The 20,683-nt window shown below is 43.4% G+C and overlaps 1 protein-coding gene across 1 annotated transcript in view; it reads right to left on the bottom strand.

Moving 5' to 3' along the window:
- Window positions 1-20,683, bottom strand: part of LOC120057428 (protein turtle homolog B-like) — a 235,761-nt gene that overhangs the window by 77,218 nt on the left and 137,860 nt on the right. Inside the window, exons 5-6 of the mRNA XM_039006053.1 lie at window positions 7,129-7,246; window positions 2,164-2,305 (exon numbers count right to left, since the gene is read on the bottom strand). Of these exons, the coding sequence (XP_038861981.1) occupies window positions 2,164-2,305; window positions 7,129-7,246 (260 nt within the window). The remainder of the gene's footprint in view (window positions 1-2,163; window positions 2,306-7,128; window positions 7,247-20,683) is intronic.

Raw genomic sequence — 20,683 nt, 5'->3', positions numbered from 1 at the left:
ATCAATAAGTTCCTCCTCTGTAATTTGGCCTTCACATGAGTCTTTCAGTACAGCTGTTAATTCTACATTATTAATAGAAATGGAGGAGACTGAAACAAAAACTTATGCTTAAAGTACTTTGCTTCCTCTTTCAAAATATTGGTGACTGTCATTTGTAACAAGTTTCAGTTAATTCTTTTTGGTAGCATTTCTATGTTGAAAATTTAAAAATGATTTGGTGCATTTTACCCCATCTTCCATCCAGTTTGCTTTATTTTTTAGAATATATTACACTTGGTTTTTCTTCAAAAAGTTCCTCCAGTTCTTTTTGTTTTTCCTCTAACTTATTCTCTACCTCTCTGGTACAGTTTATATTGCTGTCTATCTGTACTGTTAGTCCATCTACTTCCTTTGTTAATATGAACTATTTTGACCTATATTGCTTTTGTTTTAAAGATGAGTATTGCATTGCATAGCCCCTAAAAGGATATTTAAAAGTGTCACATACAATAAAGGGATCTGCTGTACCTATGTTATGTCAGAAAAGGTCCGTCTTGGTTAAAAACAAGTAGTCTTACAATAGGCTTTGCTTACATTGCCAATATCCTCGCCCACTTGAATTCTGTAAGACCAATGTATATGCAAATGATTTGATGGTCCGACCGCATTCTGTCCCCTATCAACACTTTTTACTTTTGGGGCAAGCGAGAATGACATAAGAAAGTAGTCAAGATGACTAGCTTGATTTAGCCTCTGCCATATACAGTACCAGTCAAAAGTTTGGACACACCTACTCATTCAAGGATTTTTCTTTATTTTTACTATTTTCTATATTGTAGAATAATAGTGAATACATAAACTATGAAATAACACATATAGAATCATGTAGTAACCAAAAATATATTTGACATTCTTCAAAGTCGCCACCCTTTGCCTTGATGCTCACCCATCCGGGGGCTTTGGCTTTGTTTGACCAACCCTGTCAGGCAGGCTCAGACTCTTGAGCGGACGATGCTGCTTTAGTGGGTCTTTGACCACGTTTATTTTTCTGTCTTGGTGGAGTATAGACTACTTGCAGTAGGCCTATAAAACAGATAAAGATAACAGATCCTTTGTGTGTGGGTCGCTCAGGTGGGTGTCTAGGATATAGGGTTGGCGAAAGTTCCATCGTGATAGGACAATAAATAAACTATATTGTAATTTATTTTAAAATGCATATCCCATATCTGCATAAAATTGAAAACTCTCTCTGTCACAACTCCTGCTCACTGACACACATGGGCTCTGGCTTTTGCAACCAAATTCACTTTTTCACTCACTTAACCCAACACACTTTTTCAATCACACAAACACACACCCCATCTTCCACCACATGTACATACCCACATACTGTGCCTTCGATGTCCTCTGTTTGCGGTGGTTTTATTTCTATCATGTTATTCCTGCCTAATCTCAGGCTTTTGAGTACGTTTGTGTTCCAGTTCCTTATTTGAAGATGTATTATTTAATTAATTGTACTTTCTTTTAATGCTATCTTATCTATTTATAAATACTATAAATAGAAACGTAACTACAAATTATTTTACTACATTCCCTATCTTGAATGGTATAGTGTATTTGAATTGTATTTCTTTATCAATTGTTGTATTTTATCATCTTTTTTTTTATTACAATCCCTACCATGGATAGTGTTCGTTGTTGGGTATTATCAAGTATTGATGGCTAGCTTGCATTGCACTCAAGTTTCTTCTGTCACCATGGTGGGGTACTGCAGCTTGTTTGACACTATTTCAGGCACTGCTGTTATGCCATCGCAGGGCATCTTAATTCCATGTGAGGAGAAAGAAGTGCACAATAATGCATGCAACACAATAACTAATACTCTCTCTGTGCAAGGGTCTAAAATGAGATTACATGATCAGGTTGACAGTTCCAAATTCATTGTGTATGTGCGTCAGGGCGGGATTTTATTTGAGTACTTCTATGTCTCTCAAATGTTACTGCGTGTCGTGACTGCACAAGGACAATGAACAAACAATTCTGTAAGTGGTGGTTGGTATACACAATTCACACCAAACAAAGCATCACAAAACTCATATTTAATGTGTCCCCAGTTGTACGGCATGTGTTTAGGGTGGTGGTGGATAGGGGATGGAAGAGTAATGAACCCGATCATAACTTTACTTCTTGAAAAAGACGTTGTCGTCCTCCCAGAACCAGGTGTAGGTGAGGTTGCCAGGGTAGGCCTCGGCCAGGCAGTCCAGCTTGGCGGCCTGGGATATGTTCACCGTCAGGTTCTGGGGAGGGGACACGATGAACGGTGGCCCTGGAGGGACACAAAGCACAAAACAAAGGCAATTAGTTACATTCCCTTTTTTTTTTTTTTTACATGTACTCAAACACATTAAACAGGAGAAGATATGAGGAAAAAAATACAGTCCAATCATCTGCCGAACCAGACCCTCTTGCTTTAGCTCACATAGCATTTCGTTCCCTTATGATTTTAGTAAGTTCCTCAGTAAACCAAGGGTTCTCTCTGCCCTTAATCCTAATTTAAAAAAAAAAGGGGCATGCCTATTGCATACATCCTGGAATTGTCACGGATCCCCCTGGTACTGCTGCTCATTCCATTCACCAGCTACGGAGGTCTACGTCACCAGCTTTCTAGGCTTCACTGAACTGGATCATTACCACCAACCCCGGACTGTCTTCGTCTCATTACACACACCTGGTTCCCATTCCACCTGATTAGTATGTTATATAAACTCAGCAAAAAAAGAAACGTCCTCTCACTGTCAACCGCGTTTATTTTCAGCAAACTTAACATGTGTAAATATTTGTATGAACATAACAAGATTCAACAACTGAGACATAAACTGAACAAGTTCCACAGACATGTGACGGACATAAATGGAATAATGTGTCCCTGAACAAAGGGGGGGTCAAAATCAAAAGTAACAGTCAGTATCTGGTGTGATCACCAGCTGCATTAAGTACTGCAGTGCATCTCCTCCTCATGGACTGCACCAGATTTGCCAGTTCTTGCTGTGAGATGTTACCCCACTCTTCCACCAAGGCACCTGCAAGTTCCCAGACATTTCTGGGGGGAATGGCCCTAGCCCTCACTCTCCGATCCAACAGGTCCCAAATGTGCTCAATGGGATTGAGATCTGGGCTCTTCGCTGGCCATGGCAGAACACTGACATTCCTGTCTTGCAGGAAATCACGCAAAGAACGAGCAGTATGGCTGGTGGCATTGTCATGCTGGAGGGTCATGTCAGGATGAGCCTGCAAGAAGGGTGCCACATGAGGGAGGGGGATGTCTTCCCTGTAACGCACAGCGTTGAGATTGCCTGCAATGACAACAAGCTCAGTCCGATGATGCTGTGACACACCGCCCCAGACCATGACGGACCCTCCACCTCCAAATCGATCCCGCTCAAGAGTACAGGCCTCAGTGTAACGCTCATTCCTTCGACGATAAACACAAATCCGACCATCATCCCTGGTGAGACAAAACCGCGACTCGTCAGTGAAGAGCACTTTTTGCCAGTCCTGTCTGGTCCAGCTACGGTGGGTTTGTGCCCTTAGGCGACGTTGTTGCCGGTGATGTCTGGTGAGGACCTGCCTGACAACAAGCCCTCAGTCCAGCCTCTCTCAGCCTATAGCGGACAATCTGAGCACTGATGGAGGGATTGTGCGTTCCTGGTGTAACTCGGGCAGTTGTTGTTGCCATCCTGTACCTGTCCCGCAGGTGTGATGTTCGGATGTACCGATCCTGTGCAGGTCAGCTGTCCATCCTGTCTCCCTGTAGCGCTGTCTTAGGCGTCTCACAGTACGGACATTGCAATTTATTGCCCTGGCCACATCTGCAGTCCTCATGCCTCCTTGCAGCATGCCTAAGGCACGTTCACGCAGATGAGCAGGGACCCTGGGCATCTTTCTTTTGGTGTTTTTCAGAGTCAGTAGAAAGGCCTCTTTAGTGCCCTATGTTTTCATAACTGTGACCTTAATTGCCTACCGTCTGTAAGCTGTTAGTGTCTTAACGACCGTTCCACAGGTGCATGTTCATTAATTGTTTATGGTTCATTGAACAAGCATGGGAAACAGTGTTTAAACCCTTTACAATAAAGATCTGTGAAGTTATTTGGAATTTACAAATTATCTTTGAAAGACAGGGTCCTGAAAGGGACGTTTCTTTTTTTGCTGAGTTTGTGCCTTCTGTTCCCCATTGTCCTTGTCGGTTTTTGTTCCCATATCCGTTGGTCTTGTGAGTACCTGTGCTTTGTTGTTTCGGCTTTCGTGCTACGTGTATTGTGCACTTGATATTTTGGGTCTGTCCCGTGTAGTGTTATTACAGGTCTCGTCCCATGTAATTATTAGAGGTTAAACCTCGCTCTTTTGTTTGGGTTACATCCCTGTGTATTTTATATCCACTACCGTTCAAAAGTTTTGGGTCACTTAGATATTTCCTTGTTTTTGAAAAAAACAAAACATTTTTGTCCATTAAAATAACATCAAATTGATCAGAAATACAGTGTTGACATTGTTAATGTTGTAAATGACTAGTGTAACTGGAAACGGCAGATTTTTAATGGAATATCTACATATGTGTACAGAGCCCATTATCAGCAACCATCACTCCTGTTTTCCAATGGCACGATGTGTTAGATAATCCAAGTTTATAATTTTAAAAGGCTAATTGATCGTTAGAAAACCCTTTTGCAATTATGTTAGCACAGCTGAAAACTGTTGTCCTGATTAAAGAAGCAATAAAACTGAACCTTCTTGGTCAAATAGCCCTTACACAGCCTGGAGATGTGTTGGGTCATTGTCCTGTTGCAAAACAAATGATAGTCCCACTAAGTGCAAACCAGATGTGATGAAGTATCGCTGCAGAATGCTATGGTAGCCATGTTGGTTAAGTGTGCCTTGAATTCTAAATAAATCACAGACAGTGTCACCAGCAAAGCCCCCCCCACACCATCACACCTACTTCTCCATGCTTCACGGTGGGAATAACACAGGTGGAGATCATCCGTTCACCTACTCTGCGTCTTACAAAGACACGGCTGTTGGAACCAAAAATCTCAAATTTGGACTCATCAGACCAAAGGACAGATTTCCACTGGTCTAATGTCCATTGCTTGTGTTTCTTGGCCCAAGCAAGTCTCTTCTTATTATTGGTGTCCTTTAGTAGTGGTTTCTTTGCAGCAATTCGACCATGAAGTCTTGATTCATGCAGTCTCCTCTGAAAAGTTGATGTTGAGATGTGTCTGTTACTTGAACTCTGAATTATTTATTTGGGCTGCAATTTCTGAGGCTGGTAATTCTAATGAACTTATCCTCTACAGCAGAGGTAACTTTTGGTCTTCCTTTCCTGTGTCGGTCCTCATGAGAGCCAGTTTCATCATAGCGCTTGATGGTTTTTGCAACTGCACTTGAAGAAACTTTCAAAGTTCTTGAAATTTTCCGGATTGACTGACCTTCATGTAATGATCGACTGTCATTTCGCTTTGCTTATTTGAGCTGTTCTTGCCATAATATGGACTTTTACCAAATATGGCCATCTTCTGTATACCACCCCTACCTTGTCACAACACAACTGATTGGCTCAAACGCATTAAGAAGGAAAGAAATTCCACAAATTAACTTTTAACAAGGCACACCTGTTAATTGAAATGCATTCCAGGTGACTACCTCATGAAGCTGGTTGAGAGAATGCCAAGAGTGTGCAAAGCTGTCATCAAGGCAAAGGGTGGCTATTTGAAGAATCTCAAATATAAAATATATTTTGATTTGTTAAACTCTTTTTGGGTTACTACATGATTCCATATGTGTTATTTCATAGTTTTGATGTCTTCATAAAGAAAAAAAGAAATAAAGAAAAACCCTTGATTGAGTAGGTGTGTCCAAACTTTTGACTGGTACTGCATATATTTTTTACAGCTAATTGTATATGTGGGGTACAGAGATGAGGTAGTCATTCAAAAATCATGTTAAACACTATTATTGCAAACAGAGTGAGTCCATGCAACCTATTATGTGTCTTGTTTAGCACATGTTTAGTCCTGAACTTATTTAGGTTTGCCATAACAAAGGGGTTGAATACTTATTGACTCAAGACATTTCAGCTTTACATTTTTTATTAATTTGCAAACATTTCTAAAAACATAATTCCCCTTTCACATTATGGGGTATTGTGTGTAGGCCAGTGACACAAAAGCTCAATGTATTCCATTATACATTCAGGCTGAACACAACAAAAAGTCAAGGGGTGTGAATAGTTTCTGAAGGCACTGTAAGTGGAATAGTGGTGAGTGAGAAAAGAGGGAAAGATGGCCTATGATATCTTATCAGTCATTTCAGCTCATTTCATCTGCCTGCACCGATGGAAAATCCTCAAATCCATGTCATAACGTGTGTGTACACACAAACATACTCAGCACACACAAACATACATTTTAGTAATTTAGCAGATGCAAAGCTGAGCTGATTGCAGAGTCCATAATACAAAACACAAACACCCACCCACACAGTCCATCCCCCTCCTTAAACCAGCTTGGTGATTTTGGCTGGCAGCCTAATATGGTAGTTCTGATCCAGAGCCCAGGGCCTGAGCCTCTAACAGGGGAAGGATTCTTATCTGCAAACCCACTGTGTGTGGGTGTGTATGGGTGTGTGGGTGTGTATGGGTGTGTGTGTGTGTATGTATAGCAGGGGCACAACTGGAAATGCTGCCTGCTGCAGATTTGCTTAGTTGATCTGGTGGCGATCGGATTCAGTGGCTTTCCAATAGGGACACCGAATTAACATAATCCCTACCCCCCGAGTCATTTGCCAATCAAAATCCACCACCTTTAAAACCTGCATCATCAGACATCATCAGACAGACAGACAGACATACAGAGAGCTTGTTAAAGCCTTAATCCTCAGACATGCTCCATATGGCAGCCAATTAGCTCCTGTAGTGGTAGACCTCATAGGCACACACACACTTACACATCTTCCTGCACATGCACATACGTACACCCGCCCACTGCTGCACGTAGGTATACATGCACTCACTTACATCCACATCCACACACATCCACATCCACACACAGACACAAACACAAACACACAGACGTTGAGTTGTGGTGAGGCTACCTTGGACAAGCAGGCGTGTGGTGTGGACAACCTCCCCCTGGATGCTGTAGGCTCGGCAGGTGTACGCCCCTCTGTCCTCGCGCCTGACCAACAGCACCGTCAGACTCCCATCAGACACCTGGGGAGGGAGAGGACACCATCAAATAATTATTACTGATTGAATACTGTACTTTCCGATTTTACTTCCTGGCATAGGGTACCATCAATATGGCCGCCAGTCCACTAATCAGGGAACATAGACTTGAATAGTGATTGACATTCTAGAAGAGATTCTATGACAGACATTGGACACTCACCATTCCCTTACATATTTTAGATCACTATCTGTACAACAATAAAGCACTGCAATTGGCACTAAATAACACCCATGTTACAAAATACAAAAGCCCATGTTCTGTTGTAGGCTAGCCTGTGTAGGGCTGGTGTGGGCTTGGTGTGGTCTAGCCTGTGTAGGGCTGGTGTGGGCTTGGTGTGGTCTAGCCTGTGTAGGGTTGGTGTGGGCTTGGTGTGGTCTAGCCTGTGTAGGGCTGGTGTGGGCTTGGTGTGGTCTAGCCTGTGTTGGGTTGGTGTGGGCTTGGTGTGGTCTAGCCTGTGTAGGGCTGGTGTGGGCTTGGTGTGGTCTAGCCTGTGTTGGGTTGGTGTGGGCTTGGTGTGGTCTAGCCTGTGTTGGGTTGGTGTGGGCTTGGTGTGGTCTAGCCTGTGTTGGGTTGGTATGGGCTTGGTGTGGTCTAGCCTGTTTTGGGCTGGTGTAGGCTAGGACCTGTTGGGCGGATGTGGGATTGGTGTGGGCTAGCCTGTGTTGGGCTGGAGTGGGCTAGCCTTTGTTGGGCTGGTGTGGGCTCGCCTGTGTTGGGTTGGTGTGGGCTAGCCTGTTTTGGACTGATGTGGGATTGGTGTGGGCTAGCCTGTGTTGGGCTGGTGTGGACTACCCTTTGTTGGGCTGGTGTGGGCTCGCCTGTGTTGGGCTGGTGTGGGCTAGCCTGTTTTGGACTGATGTGGGATTGGTGTGGGCTAGCCTGTGTTGGGCTGGTGTGGACTAGCCTGTGTTGGGCTGGTGTGGGCTAGCCTGTGTTGGGCTGGTGTGGGCTAGCCTGTTTTGGACTGATGTGGGATTGGTGTGGGCTAGCCCGTGTTGGGCTGGTGTGGGCTAGCCCGTGTTGGGCTGGTGTGGGCTAGCCCGTGCCCACCTTGCCCACCGAATACTCAAATTGGGCCAATGGGGTCATGTTTGCTGGGAATAACCACTGGACCAGGCATTTAACCAGTTTTATCATTACATCATATAATACATAATTTCTTATGAGTGTAACTATTAGTGTTATCGTTTTATATGTATACATGTATGTTTATGCATGTACCAATTAGCACTACTCACCTAGCCCCTTGTGGGATGAATAGAGCAGAACTGACACTTACAGCCTATAACATAAAGACTGTAAATTACACACTACTCAAGCACTACATAAACCATGGCTGCCACATAGTGCTGTCACTGTGAGAAATGAATCATCTCTCTCTCATTTCCCAGAGTACAGGATGGGACACGACTTGTTGTCCGACAAGAAACAACGTTTAGGAGATCAAGTTACACTACACTACTTCCATAGTGGTGCAACACACAACCTGAGCAGAAAGCTAACTTTCAGTCAGTCTCACTGTAGCCATTCATTAATTACTTTTGACAAATTCCTAAATCATTACACAGTTATTTATGTTATCTATAGACAGTGGTTTTTACAGGCATTTACTCAATAGAGCCAGAGTCATTGATTCTCACATTCTCCCCCTCAAATCTAACGGACCAATTAAAGGCCAAGTACAGTGGTCTTGATATCCATATGAAATCATTTCTAGATAACATTAATAGTTCACCCACATGTGTTACTGTACATGTGGTAGATGTGTTACTGTACATGTGGTAGATGTGTTACTGTACATGTGGTAGATGTGTTACTGTACATGTGGTAGATGTGTTACTGTACATGTGGTAGATGTGTTACTGTACATGTGGTAGATGTGTTACTGTACATGTGGTAGATGTGTTACTGTACATGTGTACATGTGTTACTGTACATGTGTACATGTGTTACTGTACATGTGGTAGATGTGTTACTGTACATGTGGTAGATGTGTTACTGTACATGTGGTAGATGTGTTACTGTACATGTGTACATGTGTTACTGTACATGTGTACATGTGTTACTGTACATGTGGTAGATGTGTTACTGTACATGTGGTAGATGTGTTACTGTACATGTGGTAGATGTGTTACTGTACATGTGTACATGTGTTACTGTACATGTGGTAGATGTGTTACTGTACATGTGTACATGTGTTACTGTACATGTGTACATGTGTTACTGTACATGTGGTAGATGTGTTACTGTACATGTGGTAGATGTGTTACTGTACATGTGGTAGATGTGTTACTGTACATGTGGTACATGTGTTACTGTACATGTGGTAGATGTGTTACTGTACATGTGGTACATGTGGTATAGCGAGACCAGGTCAACAGGATGACAGACGTAGTAGTAAGTGAGATGTGGTGTGTGTGTATGTCTGCAGGTGTATGTGTGCTTGAGTGAGAGTGTGTGCTTCCCATGCAACCGTCACCTTTAGTTTCCACCAAAGACTAACAGTACTTTCAACAACCAATCAACCACCTGTTACCCAATGAAAAAGCGGGCCATATGACATCACCATCTTACATTACAAAAAAAAATACAGAAATAATTAATATATTTATACGGAGAGAACAAACTCCACTACCACCCTTCTTCAATGCACAATGTGACAGAGGCGTACCATAAGCTTAGCCAGAAAATCCTCTGAGAATGCACACAGACTGGCGGGGACTACGGACTCAGCAAACATTAGTCAGACTAAAAGCCGTACAGTATAATTACCGTAATTTAACGGAGGGTGTAAAAAAAGACAACACAACAAAAACAAAAAGAATGTTAAACACACCAAATGCCTCGTGGGAAAATGAGGACAGACTTTTTTTTTCTGATAAAAAGGGTGAAATTAACTCAAAAGATTTGTTTTTGTTTTTCTGGTTTAAACGGATAAACAAATTGATAAGATTAGTCTTTTTCCAGTAAAATGGGGGAGAATAGTCAAGACCTCTTAAATCGATATTTTCTTAAACAGCCTGTCTACTGTTTATATATACTGTTCTGTCCATAACTGGCCGCTGCACTATTCAACAGAACAGCTACGCATCTCCTTAAGCACTACAGTGCCTTGCAGTGTCTTCACATTTTATTGTATTACAAAGTGGGATTAAAATTGATTTAATTGTCATTTTTTGTCAACAATATACATAAAATACTTTGTTTATGTCAAAGTAGAAGAAAAATTCTGTTTTTTAAGATAAATATAAAAATGCATAATTAATATTGTCATTGCATAAGTATTCAGCCCATTTATTTAGGCAAGCCTCAATGAGTTAGGAGTAAAATGTGGTTTAACAAATCACATAATAACTTACATGGACTCACTCTGTGAAATAATAGGCGTTGGGATGATTTTTTATGACAAACCCTTCCTCTTTCCCCCAGAGATACATACAGTAGGGGCAATACCAAAATAATGTCAGTGATCTAATGATTCTGTCTCTTCGTAGCAAAGTCTGCAGAGGTGAGATGGTTGTATGCCTCATATAAGGTGCACTCGGAAAGTATTCCGACCACTTCACTTTTTCCATATTTTGTTACATTACAGCCTAATTCTAAAATTGATTAAATAGGTTTTGTCCCCTCATCAATCTACACACAATACCCCATAATGACACTGGCTCATGAGGACCGCCACAGGAAAGGAAGACCCAGAGTTACCTCTGCTGCAGAGGATAAGTTCATTAGAGTTAACTGCACCTCAGATTGCAGCCCAAATGCTTCACAGAGTAAATGTTTATTTTTATTTTTTTTTACCTTTATTTAACTAAGGAAGTCAGTTAAGAACAAATTCTTATTTTCAACAACAGCCTAGGAACAGTGGGTTAACTGCCTTGTTCAGGAGCAGAATTACATATTTTTACCTTGTCAGCTCAGGGACTCGATCTTGCAACCTTTCGGTTCCTAGTCCAACGCTCTAACCACTAGGCTACCTGCCACCCCAAGTAACAGACACATCGCAACATCAACTGTTCAGAGGTCGGCCTTCATGGTCAAATTGCTGCAAAGAAACCACTACTAAAGGACACCAATAATAAGGCTTGGGCCAAGAAACACGAGCAATGGACATCGGTGGAGTCCAAATTTGAGATTTTTGGTTCCAACCGCTGTGTCTTTGTAAGATGCAGAGTAGGTGAACGGATGATCTCTACGTGTGTAGTTCACACCGTGAAGCATGAAGGAGGAGGTGTTATGGTGTGGGGGTGATTTTCTGGTGACACTGTCAGTGATTCATTTAGAATTCAAGGCACACTTAACCAGCATGGCTACCACAGCATTCTGCAGTGATACACCTTCCCATCTGGTTTGCGCTTAGTGGGACTATCATTTGTTTTTCAACAGGACAATGACCCAACACACCTCCAGGCTGTGTAAAGGCTATTTGACCAAGAAGGAGACTGTTGGACTGCTGCATCAGATGACCTGGCCTGCACAATCATCCGACCTCAACCCAATTGAGATGGTTTGGGATGAGTTGGACCGCAGAGTGAAGGAAAATAAGCTAACAAGTGCTCAGAATATATGGGAACTCCTTCAAGACTGTTGGAATAGCATTCCAGGTGAAGCTGGTTGAGAGAATGCCAAGATTGTGCAAAGCTGTCATCAAGGCAAAGGGTGGCTACTTTGAATAATCTAAAATATATTTGGATTTGTTTAACACTTTTTTGGTTACTACATGATTCCATATGTGTTATTTCACATTATTTTACAATGTAGAAAATAGTAAAAATAAAGAAAAACCCTTGAATGAGTAGGTGTGTCCAAACTTCTGACTGGAAAACAAAATGTTTTTCCACATTTTGTTATGTTACAGCAGGGGTGTCAAAGTCAAATGGACGGAGGGCCAAATAAAAAATTTAGCTACAAGCCGAGGGCCGGACTGTTCGAATGTTCATTGAAAATTTTTTAAATGACGCATATAGTCTAGTGAACCTAATTGAACCTACTGAAAACCTAACAAATATATTCCAATATGATCAGATAAATAAAGCAATATTTTCTTATGGCTCTGTCAGTAATCTTTAATTTTCAACAGACACAAAAGACAAATTTCCTTTATATAAAAATCCCCATAACATGAACATTAAATGAAAGAAACCGGTATTCAAGGCACCATCAGTAGCCTATATTTTCTATTTTAGCAAAAGTGGGCTAAATTTACTTCAAAGAAAAAAACAATAATAGCAATTTTCTATCATCCACTCAACTGAAATATTTTTAAAATATAATTGGATTGAAATACAATAAAATAAAGTGCAAAAATCTATTAATCAAAAACAACACTTTGTTTAAGGAGAAGTAACATGCAGTGAAAACAAATATTAAACTTTAACTTTTAAACTTGAACTTGGTTTGAACTTAAACTTGGTTTTAAATGCCTTCACTGTACTGTACATATCAGAGATGACATGATCCCGACCCTGCAGCTGCAAGTTCATTGCATTCAGATGACTCGTAATGTCACACAGAAAAGCCATTTCACACAGAAACATTTCGTCTCGGAGTTGTGTTGTGTCTTTCCCTTTGCTGTCCAAGAACAGACAAATCTCCTCACGAAGCTCGAAACATCTTTGAAGCACCTTTCCCTGGCTTAGCCATCGCACCTCTGTGTGATAAGGCAAATCACCATGCTCCGTTTCTAACTCCGTCAGAAATGCCTTGAACTGGCGGTGATTCAAACCTTTGGCTCTGATAAAGTTAACTGTGCGCGTGATGATGCTCATTACATGCTCCATTTTCAAGGCTTTACCGCACAACGCTTCCTGGTGTATGATACAATGATAAGCTGTCAGCTCACCTGTCGCGTTTTCCTCTTGCATCTTTTCCCGTATCTTCGCCACCAGTCCGCTCCTGTGTCCACACATCGCAGGTGCTCCGTCGGTTGTCAAACCCACGAGTTTTTCCCAAGGCAGCTCCATCTCATTTACACATCTTGACACCTCTTCATACAAATCATGCCCCGTAGTTGTGCCATGCATAGGACGTAAAGCCAAAAACTCCTCTGTCACGCTTAGGCTGGAGTCCACTCCGCGGATGAAAATTGACAACTGGGCAATGTCAGAAATGTCGGTGCTCTCATCCACAGCCAAGGAATATGCAATGAAATCTTTTCCCTTTTTCACAAGCTGCTCTTTTAGATTGATGGACAACTGGTCTACTCTCTCGGCAATGGTGTTTCTGCTCATACTCACATTTAAAAAGAGTTGCCTTTTTTCTGGGCAAACTTCGTCACAAACTTTAATCATGCAGTTTTTGATGAAATCCCCCTCCGTAAATGGCCGGGCTGATTTAGCGATCTCTTCTGCCAAAATAAAACTGGCCTTGACAGCAGCCTGGCCTTGTGATTTGGCTTTTTTGAACAGAGCCTGTCGAGATTTGAGGCCTCGTTTTAATTCCTCTGCCTTTTGTAGCCTTTGTTCCATGTCCATATTCTTGTTTTTGTCCGCGTGTTTCGTTTCATAATGTCGTCTCAGATTATACTCTTTCAGTACCGCCACACTTTCTCCACACAGAAGACACACAGGTTTTCCAGCTACCTCCGTGAACATATACTCCGACTCCCACCTTGTTTGAAACCCCCGGTTCTCAGTGTCCACCTTCCGTTTTGCCATTTTTGATGGGTATCTGAAAGTTAATTTTACTGTGATGCTGACGACTGCTGTGCCAATAAATATTGAAATGAAGCAGCCTACTGCTCGGTGCGTCACCGTTGCATTGTGGGAAATGTAGTATTGGTGCGTGTAAAAGATCTGCGGGCTGCCGGCTTGCTGCGGTCTGCGGGCCGGTTCTAATAATAAATCAAGATCATCCCAGGGGCCGTAAAAAACCTTCTCGCGGGCCGGATGTGGCCCGCGGGCCTTGACTCTGACATATGTGTGTTACAGCCTTATTCTAAAATTGAGTTTTAAATTGAGTTTTTCCCTCATCAATCTACACACACAATACCCCATAATGACAAAGCAAAAACAGGTTTTTAGAAAATTTGGCTAATTTATTAAACAACAAAAAAACTGAAATATCACATTTACATAAGTATTCAGACCCTTTACTCAGTAATTTGTTGAAGCATCTTTGGTAGCCATTAAAGCATAAAGTCTTCTTGGGTATGACGCTACAAGCTTGGCACATCTGTATTTGGGGAGTTGGCATTCAGGCCAAAGAGTTCCATCTTGGTTTCATCAGACCAGAGAATCTTGTTTCTCATGGTCTGAGAGTCTTTAGGTGCCTTTTAGCAAACTCCAAGCGGGCTGTCATGTGCCTTTTACTGAGGAGTGACTTCCGTCTGGCTACTCTACCATAAAGGCCTGATTGGTGGAGTGATGCAGAGATGGTTGTCCTTCTGAAAGGTTCTGCCATCTCCACAGAGGAACTCTAAAGCTCTGTCAAAGTGACCATCGGGTTCTTGGTCACTTCCCTGACCAAGGTCCTTCACAGTTTGGCCAGCTCTAGGAAGAGTCTTGGTGGTTCCAAACTTCTTCCATTTAAGAAAGGGAAAGGGGGGTACCTAGTCAGTTGTACAACTGAATGCCTTCAACTGAAATGTGTCTTCCTCATTTAACCCAACCCCTCTGAATCAGAGCGGTACGGGGGGCCTCCTTAATCAACATCCACGTCTTTCGGCGCCCGGGGAACAGTGGGTTAATTGCCTTGCTCAGGGGCAGAATGACAGATTTGTACCTTGTCAGCTTGGGGATTCGATACAGAAACCTTCCGAATGATGGAGGCCACTGTGTTCTTGCTGACCTTCAATGCTGCAGACATTTTTGGTACCCTTCCCCAGATCTGTGCCTCGACACAATCCTGTCTTGGAGCTGTACGGACAATTCCTTCAACCTCATTGCTTGGTTTTTGCTCTGACTTGCACTGTCAACTGTGGGACCTTATATAGACAGGTGTGTGCATTTCCACATCATGTCTAACCAATTGAATTTACCACAATTTTACCACAATTGAATTTACCACATCATGTGATCCAAGATGGCGTAGCAGTGTAGGCGTGTTTTGTTCGTCCTCCCGTGTACTTTTGTATTTTTCGTATTTTTTGTATATATTTTAATTTTTTTTCTATCTCTTTTCGATTTTTAATTCGATTATACCTTCCGGTAACCTGCCTCACCCAATGTGATACGGAATCGCTATTATTTTTAACTTTGGAACACATTCAAGAACCTCCAGTAGCTAACCAGCTAACCAGCTACAAGCTATTTAGTCATTTTTAGCCACTGCTAGCGGCTTTTACCTTCTGCACAGACACCAGCCCTGTTCTTAGCCTGGATATTACTCGCCAATCTACCAGCATCGGACTGTCTCTCCACAACAACGCCGGATTCCTGCCGTAATCCCTGAGCCACTACTTCTGATCCTCACAGCTAGCTTGCAGCTAGCTAGCTCACAGCTAGCTTGCACCCTCCGTGGCACCCAGTACCGAAGCTATCCCTGAGGCCCACCCCCGGCCTACTCAGCTGTTTACCCGAACCCCACTCATACACGACTAGAGCCCAATACTCCACCGGATCCTTGCTGTTAACTCTGGACCTTGGCACCGGATCACCACTGTGTACCGATTGGCTATAGTGGCTAACGCCACTGCCACGAAGCTAGCACCAGTTAGCAAACAAAATTCTACAATACCTCTTTCGCCATCTGGCTTGGATTCTCTGTCGACACGGAGCCTCGCCGCACCACCACGTCTGGTCTGCCGACGAATACTCCATCCGCTGTGCCCTCAACCGGCCTCCGTCTGAGCAGACCACCCCCGGGCTACTAACTTTAAACGCCGCGTGCTAGCGTGGTGACGGCTTCCCTGTTCCATCCACTGCTCCCCCCTGGACACTATGATCACTTGGCTACATAGCTGATGCCTGCTGGACTGTCCATTAATCACGGTACTCCATTCTGTTAATTTGTGTTTATCTGTCGGCCCCAGCCGCGAACTCAGGCTCTGTGTGTAGTTAATTCGACCCTCTCTGCCTAGTCATCGCCATCTTACCTGCTGTTGTTGTGTTAGCTGACTAGCTGCTGTTGTCTCACCTGTTGTTTTAGCTAGCTCTCCCAATCAAGACCTGCGATTACTTTATGCCTTACTATATGTCTCTCTCAAATATCAATATGCCTTGTATACTGTTGTTCGGGTTAGTTATCATTGTTTCAGTTTACAATGGAGCCCGTAGTTCCACTCCTAATACCTCTGATACCTCCTTTGTCCCACCTCCCACACATGCGGTGACCTCACCCATTATAACCAGCATGTCCAGAGATACAACCTCTCTTATCATCACCCAGTGCCTGGGCTTACCTCCGCTGTACCCGCACCTCACCATACCCCTGTCTGCACATTATGCCCTGAATATATTCTACCACGCCCATAAATCTGCTCCTTTTATTCCTTGTCCCCAACGCTCTAGGCGACCAGTTTTGATAGCCTTTAGCCGCACCCTCATCCTACTACTCCTCTGTTCCTCGGGTGATGTGGAGGTAAACCCAGGCCCTGCATGTCCCCAGGCACCCTCATTTGTTGACTTCTGTGATCGAAAAAGCCTTGGTTTCATGCATGTCAACATCAGAAGCCTCCTCCCTAAGTTTGTTTTACTCACTGCTTTAGCACACTCTGCCAACCCTGATGTCCTTGCCGTGTCTGAATCCTGGCTTAGGAAGGCCACCAAAAATTCTGAGATTTCCATACCCAACTATAACACTTTCCGTCAAGATAGAACTGTCAAGATAGAACTGCCAAAGGGGGAGGAGTTGCAATCCACTGCAGAGATAGCCTGCAAAGTTCTGTCATACTTTCCAGGTCTATGCCCAAACAGTTCGAACTTCTAATTTTAAAAATTAATCTCTCCAGAAATAAGTCTCTCACTGTTGCCGCCTGTTACCGACCCCCCTCAGCTCCCAGCTGTGCCCTGGACACCATCTGTGAATTGATCGCCCCCCATCTAGCTTCAGAGTTTGTTCTGTTAGGTGACCTAAACTGGGATATGCTTAACACCCCGGCAGTCCTACAATCTAAGCTAGATGCCCTCAATCTCACACAAATCATCAAGGAACCCACCAGGTACAACCCTAAATCCGTAAACATGGGCACCCTAATAGACATCATCCTGACCAACTTGCCCTCAAAATACACCTCTGCTGTCTTCAATCAGGATCTCAGCGATCACTGCCTCATTGCCTGTATCCGCTACGGGTCCGCGGTCAAACGACCACCCCTCATCACTGTCAAACGCTCCCTAAAACACTTCTGCGAGCAGGCCTTTCTAATCGACCTGGCCCGGGTATCCTGGAAGGATATTGACCTCATCCCGTCAGTTGAGGATGCCTGGTCATTCTTTAAAGTAACTTCCTCACCATCTTAGACAAGCATGCTCCGTTCAAAAAATGCAGAACTAAGAACAGATATAGCCCTTGGTTCACTCCAGACCTGACTGCCCTCGACCAGCACAAAAACATCCTGTGGCGAACTGCAATAGCATCGAATAGTCCCCGCGATATGCAACTGTTCAGGGAAGTCAGGAACCAATACACGCAGTCAGTCAGGAAAGCAAAGGCCAGCTTTTTCAAGCAGAAATTTGCATCCTGTAGCTCTAACTCCCAAAAGTTCTGGGACACTGTAAAGTCCATGGAGAACAAGAGCACCTCCTCCCAGCTGCCCACTGCACTGAGGCTAGGTAACACGGTCACCACCGATAAATCCGTGATAATCGAAGACTTCAACAAGCATTTCTCAACGGCTGGCCATGCCTTCCTCCTGGCTACTCCAACCTTGGCCAACAGCTCCGCCCCCCCCGCTGCTACTCGCCCAAGCCTCCCCAGCTTCTCCTTTACCCAAATCCAGATAGCAGATGTTCTGAAAGAGCTGGAAAACCTGGACCCATACAAATCAGCTGGGCTTGACAATCTGGACCCCCTATTTCTGAAACTGTCCGCCGCCATTGTCGCACCCCCTATTACCAGCCTGTTCAACCTCTCCTTCGTATCATCTGAGATCCCCAAGGATTGGAAAGCTGCCGCGGTCATCCCCCTCTTCAAAGGGGGAGACACCCTGGACCCAAACTGTTACAGACCTATATCCATCCTGCCCTGCCTATCTAAGGTCTTTGAAAGCCAAGTCAACAAACAGATCACTGACCATCTCGAATCCCACCGTACCTTCTCCGCTGTGCAATCCGGTTTCCAAGCCGGTCACGGGTGCACCTCAGCCACGCTCAAGGTACTAAACGATATCATAACCGCCATCGATAAAAGACAGTACTGTGCAGCCGTCTTCATCAACCTGGCCAAGGCTTTCGACTCTGTCAATCACCATATTCTTATCGGCAGACTCAGTAGCCTCGGTTTTTCTAATGACTGCCTTGCCTGGTTCACCAACTACTTCGCAGACAGAGTTCAGTGTGTCAAATCGGAGGGCATGTTGTCCGGTCCTCTGGCAGTCTCTATGGGGGTACTACAGGGTTCAATTCTCGGGCCGACTCTTTTCTCTGTATATATCAATGATTTTGCTCTTGCTGGGGGCGATTCCCTGATCCACCTCTACGCAGACGACACCATTCTGTATACTTCTGGCCCTTCCTTGGACACTGTGCTATCTAACCTCCAAACGAGCTTCAATGCCATACAACACTCCTTCCGTGGCCTCCAACTGCTCTTAAACGCTAGTAAAACCAAATGCATGCTTTTCAACCGGTCGCTGCCTGCACCCGCACGCCCGACTAGCATCTCCACCCTGGATGGTTCCGACCTAGAATATGTGGACATCTATAAGTACCTAGGTGTCTGGCTAGACTGCAAACTCTCCTTCCTGACTCATATCAAACATCTCCAATCCAAAATCAAATCTAGAGTCGGCTTTCTATTTCGCAACAAAGCCTCCTTCACTCACGCCGCAAAACTTACCCTAGTAAAACGGACTATCCTACCGATCCTCGACTTCGGCGATGTCATCTACAAAATAGCTTCCAATACTCTACTCAGCAAACTGGATGCAGTTTATCACAGTGCCATCCGTTTTGTTACTAAAGCACCTTATACCACCCACCACTGCGACCTGTATGCTCTAGTCGGCTGGCCCTCGCTACATGTTCGTCGTCAGACCCACTGGCTCCAGGTCATCTACAAGGCTATGCTAGGTAAAGCGCCGCCTTATCTCAGTTCACTGGTCACGATGGCAACACCCACCCGTAGCACGCGCTCCAGCAGGTGTATCTCACTGATCATCCCTAAAGCCAAAACCTAATTTGGCCGCCTTTCCTTCCAGTTCTCTGCTGCCTGCGACTGGAACGAATTGCAAAAATCTCTGAAGTTGGAGACTTTTATCTCCCTCAACAACTTTAAACATCTGCTATCTGAGCAGCTAACCGATCGCTGCAGCTGTACATAGTCCATCGGTATATAGCCCAATTTACCTACCTCATCCCCATACTGTTTTTATTTATCTACTTTTCTGCTCTTTTGCACACCAGTATCTCTACTTGCACATGATCATCTGATGATTTATCACCCCAGTGTTAATCTGCTAAATTGTAATTATTCGCTCCTATGGCCTATTTATTGCCTACCTCCTCATGCCTTTTGCACACATTGTATATAGATTCTCTTTTTTTCCCCCTACTATGTTATTGACTTGTTTATTGTTTACTCCATGTGTAACTCTGTGTTGTTGTCTGTTCACACTGCTATGCTTTATCTTGGCCAGGTCGCCGTTGCAAATGAGAACTTGTTCTCAACTAGCCTACCTGGTTAAATAAAGGTGAAATAAAATAAAAAAAATAAAAATAAAAAGTGGACTCCAATCAAGTTGTAGAAACATCTCAAGGATGATCAATGGACACATGATTGATCTCAATTTCGAGTCTCAAAGCAAAGGGTCTGAATACTTATGTAAATAAGGTATTTATGTTCTTTAGTTTTAATACAAAAATACAAAAACCTGTTTTCGCTTTGTCATTATGGAGTATTGTGTGTAGATTGATGAGGAAACTCAAAATTCTTTAAAATGACTAAAACCAAATCAAAACTGTGTAGAAATGATAATGGACCTACATTTATACAAGTTTATTGACTGTGTCCAGCTCGCTAATAATCACCTAAATTAAAGGTAAACAGTCAGGGATTATTGGAAATTCCAAAAATTATGGATAAAGGATCTTTTGCAAATTTTGAAGGCAAGGAAATATAACCAATTATCAGTGCGGCCCCCCGGATCTCATTGAAGACCAAATGTGGCCCCCGGGCAAAATGAGTTTGACACCCTTGATGTACAGCAATATTTCAACCTTTTCTGTGATTTTCAAGCAGATTTTCTTTCACTTTGAAAATGTGAAGTAGGTTGTGGGTCGGTAGGAAAATGTTTCAGTTTAATTCCTTTTTAGATCTAC

This window comes from Salvelinus namaycush, chromosome 12 (genome assembly GCF_016432855.1).
Source record: "Salvelinus namaycush isolate Seneca chromosome 12, SaNama_1.0, whole genome shotgun sequence".
NCBI lineage: Eukaryota > Metazoa > Chordata > Actinopteri > Salmoniformes > Salmonidae > Salvelinus > Salvelinus namaycush.
This window is presented reverse-complemented; position numbering and strand designations above follow the sequence as displayed.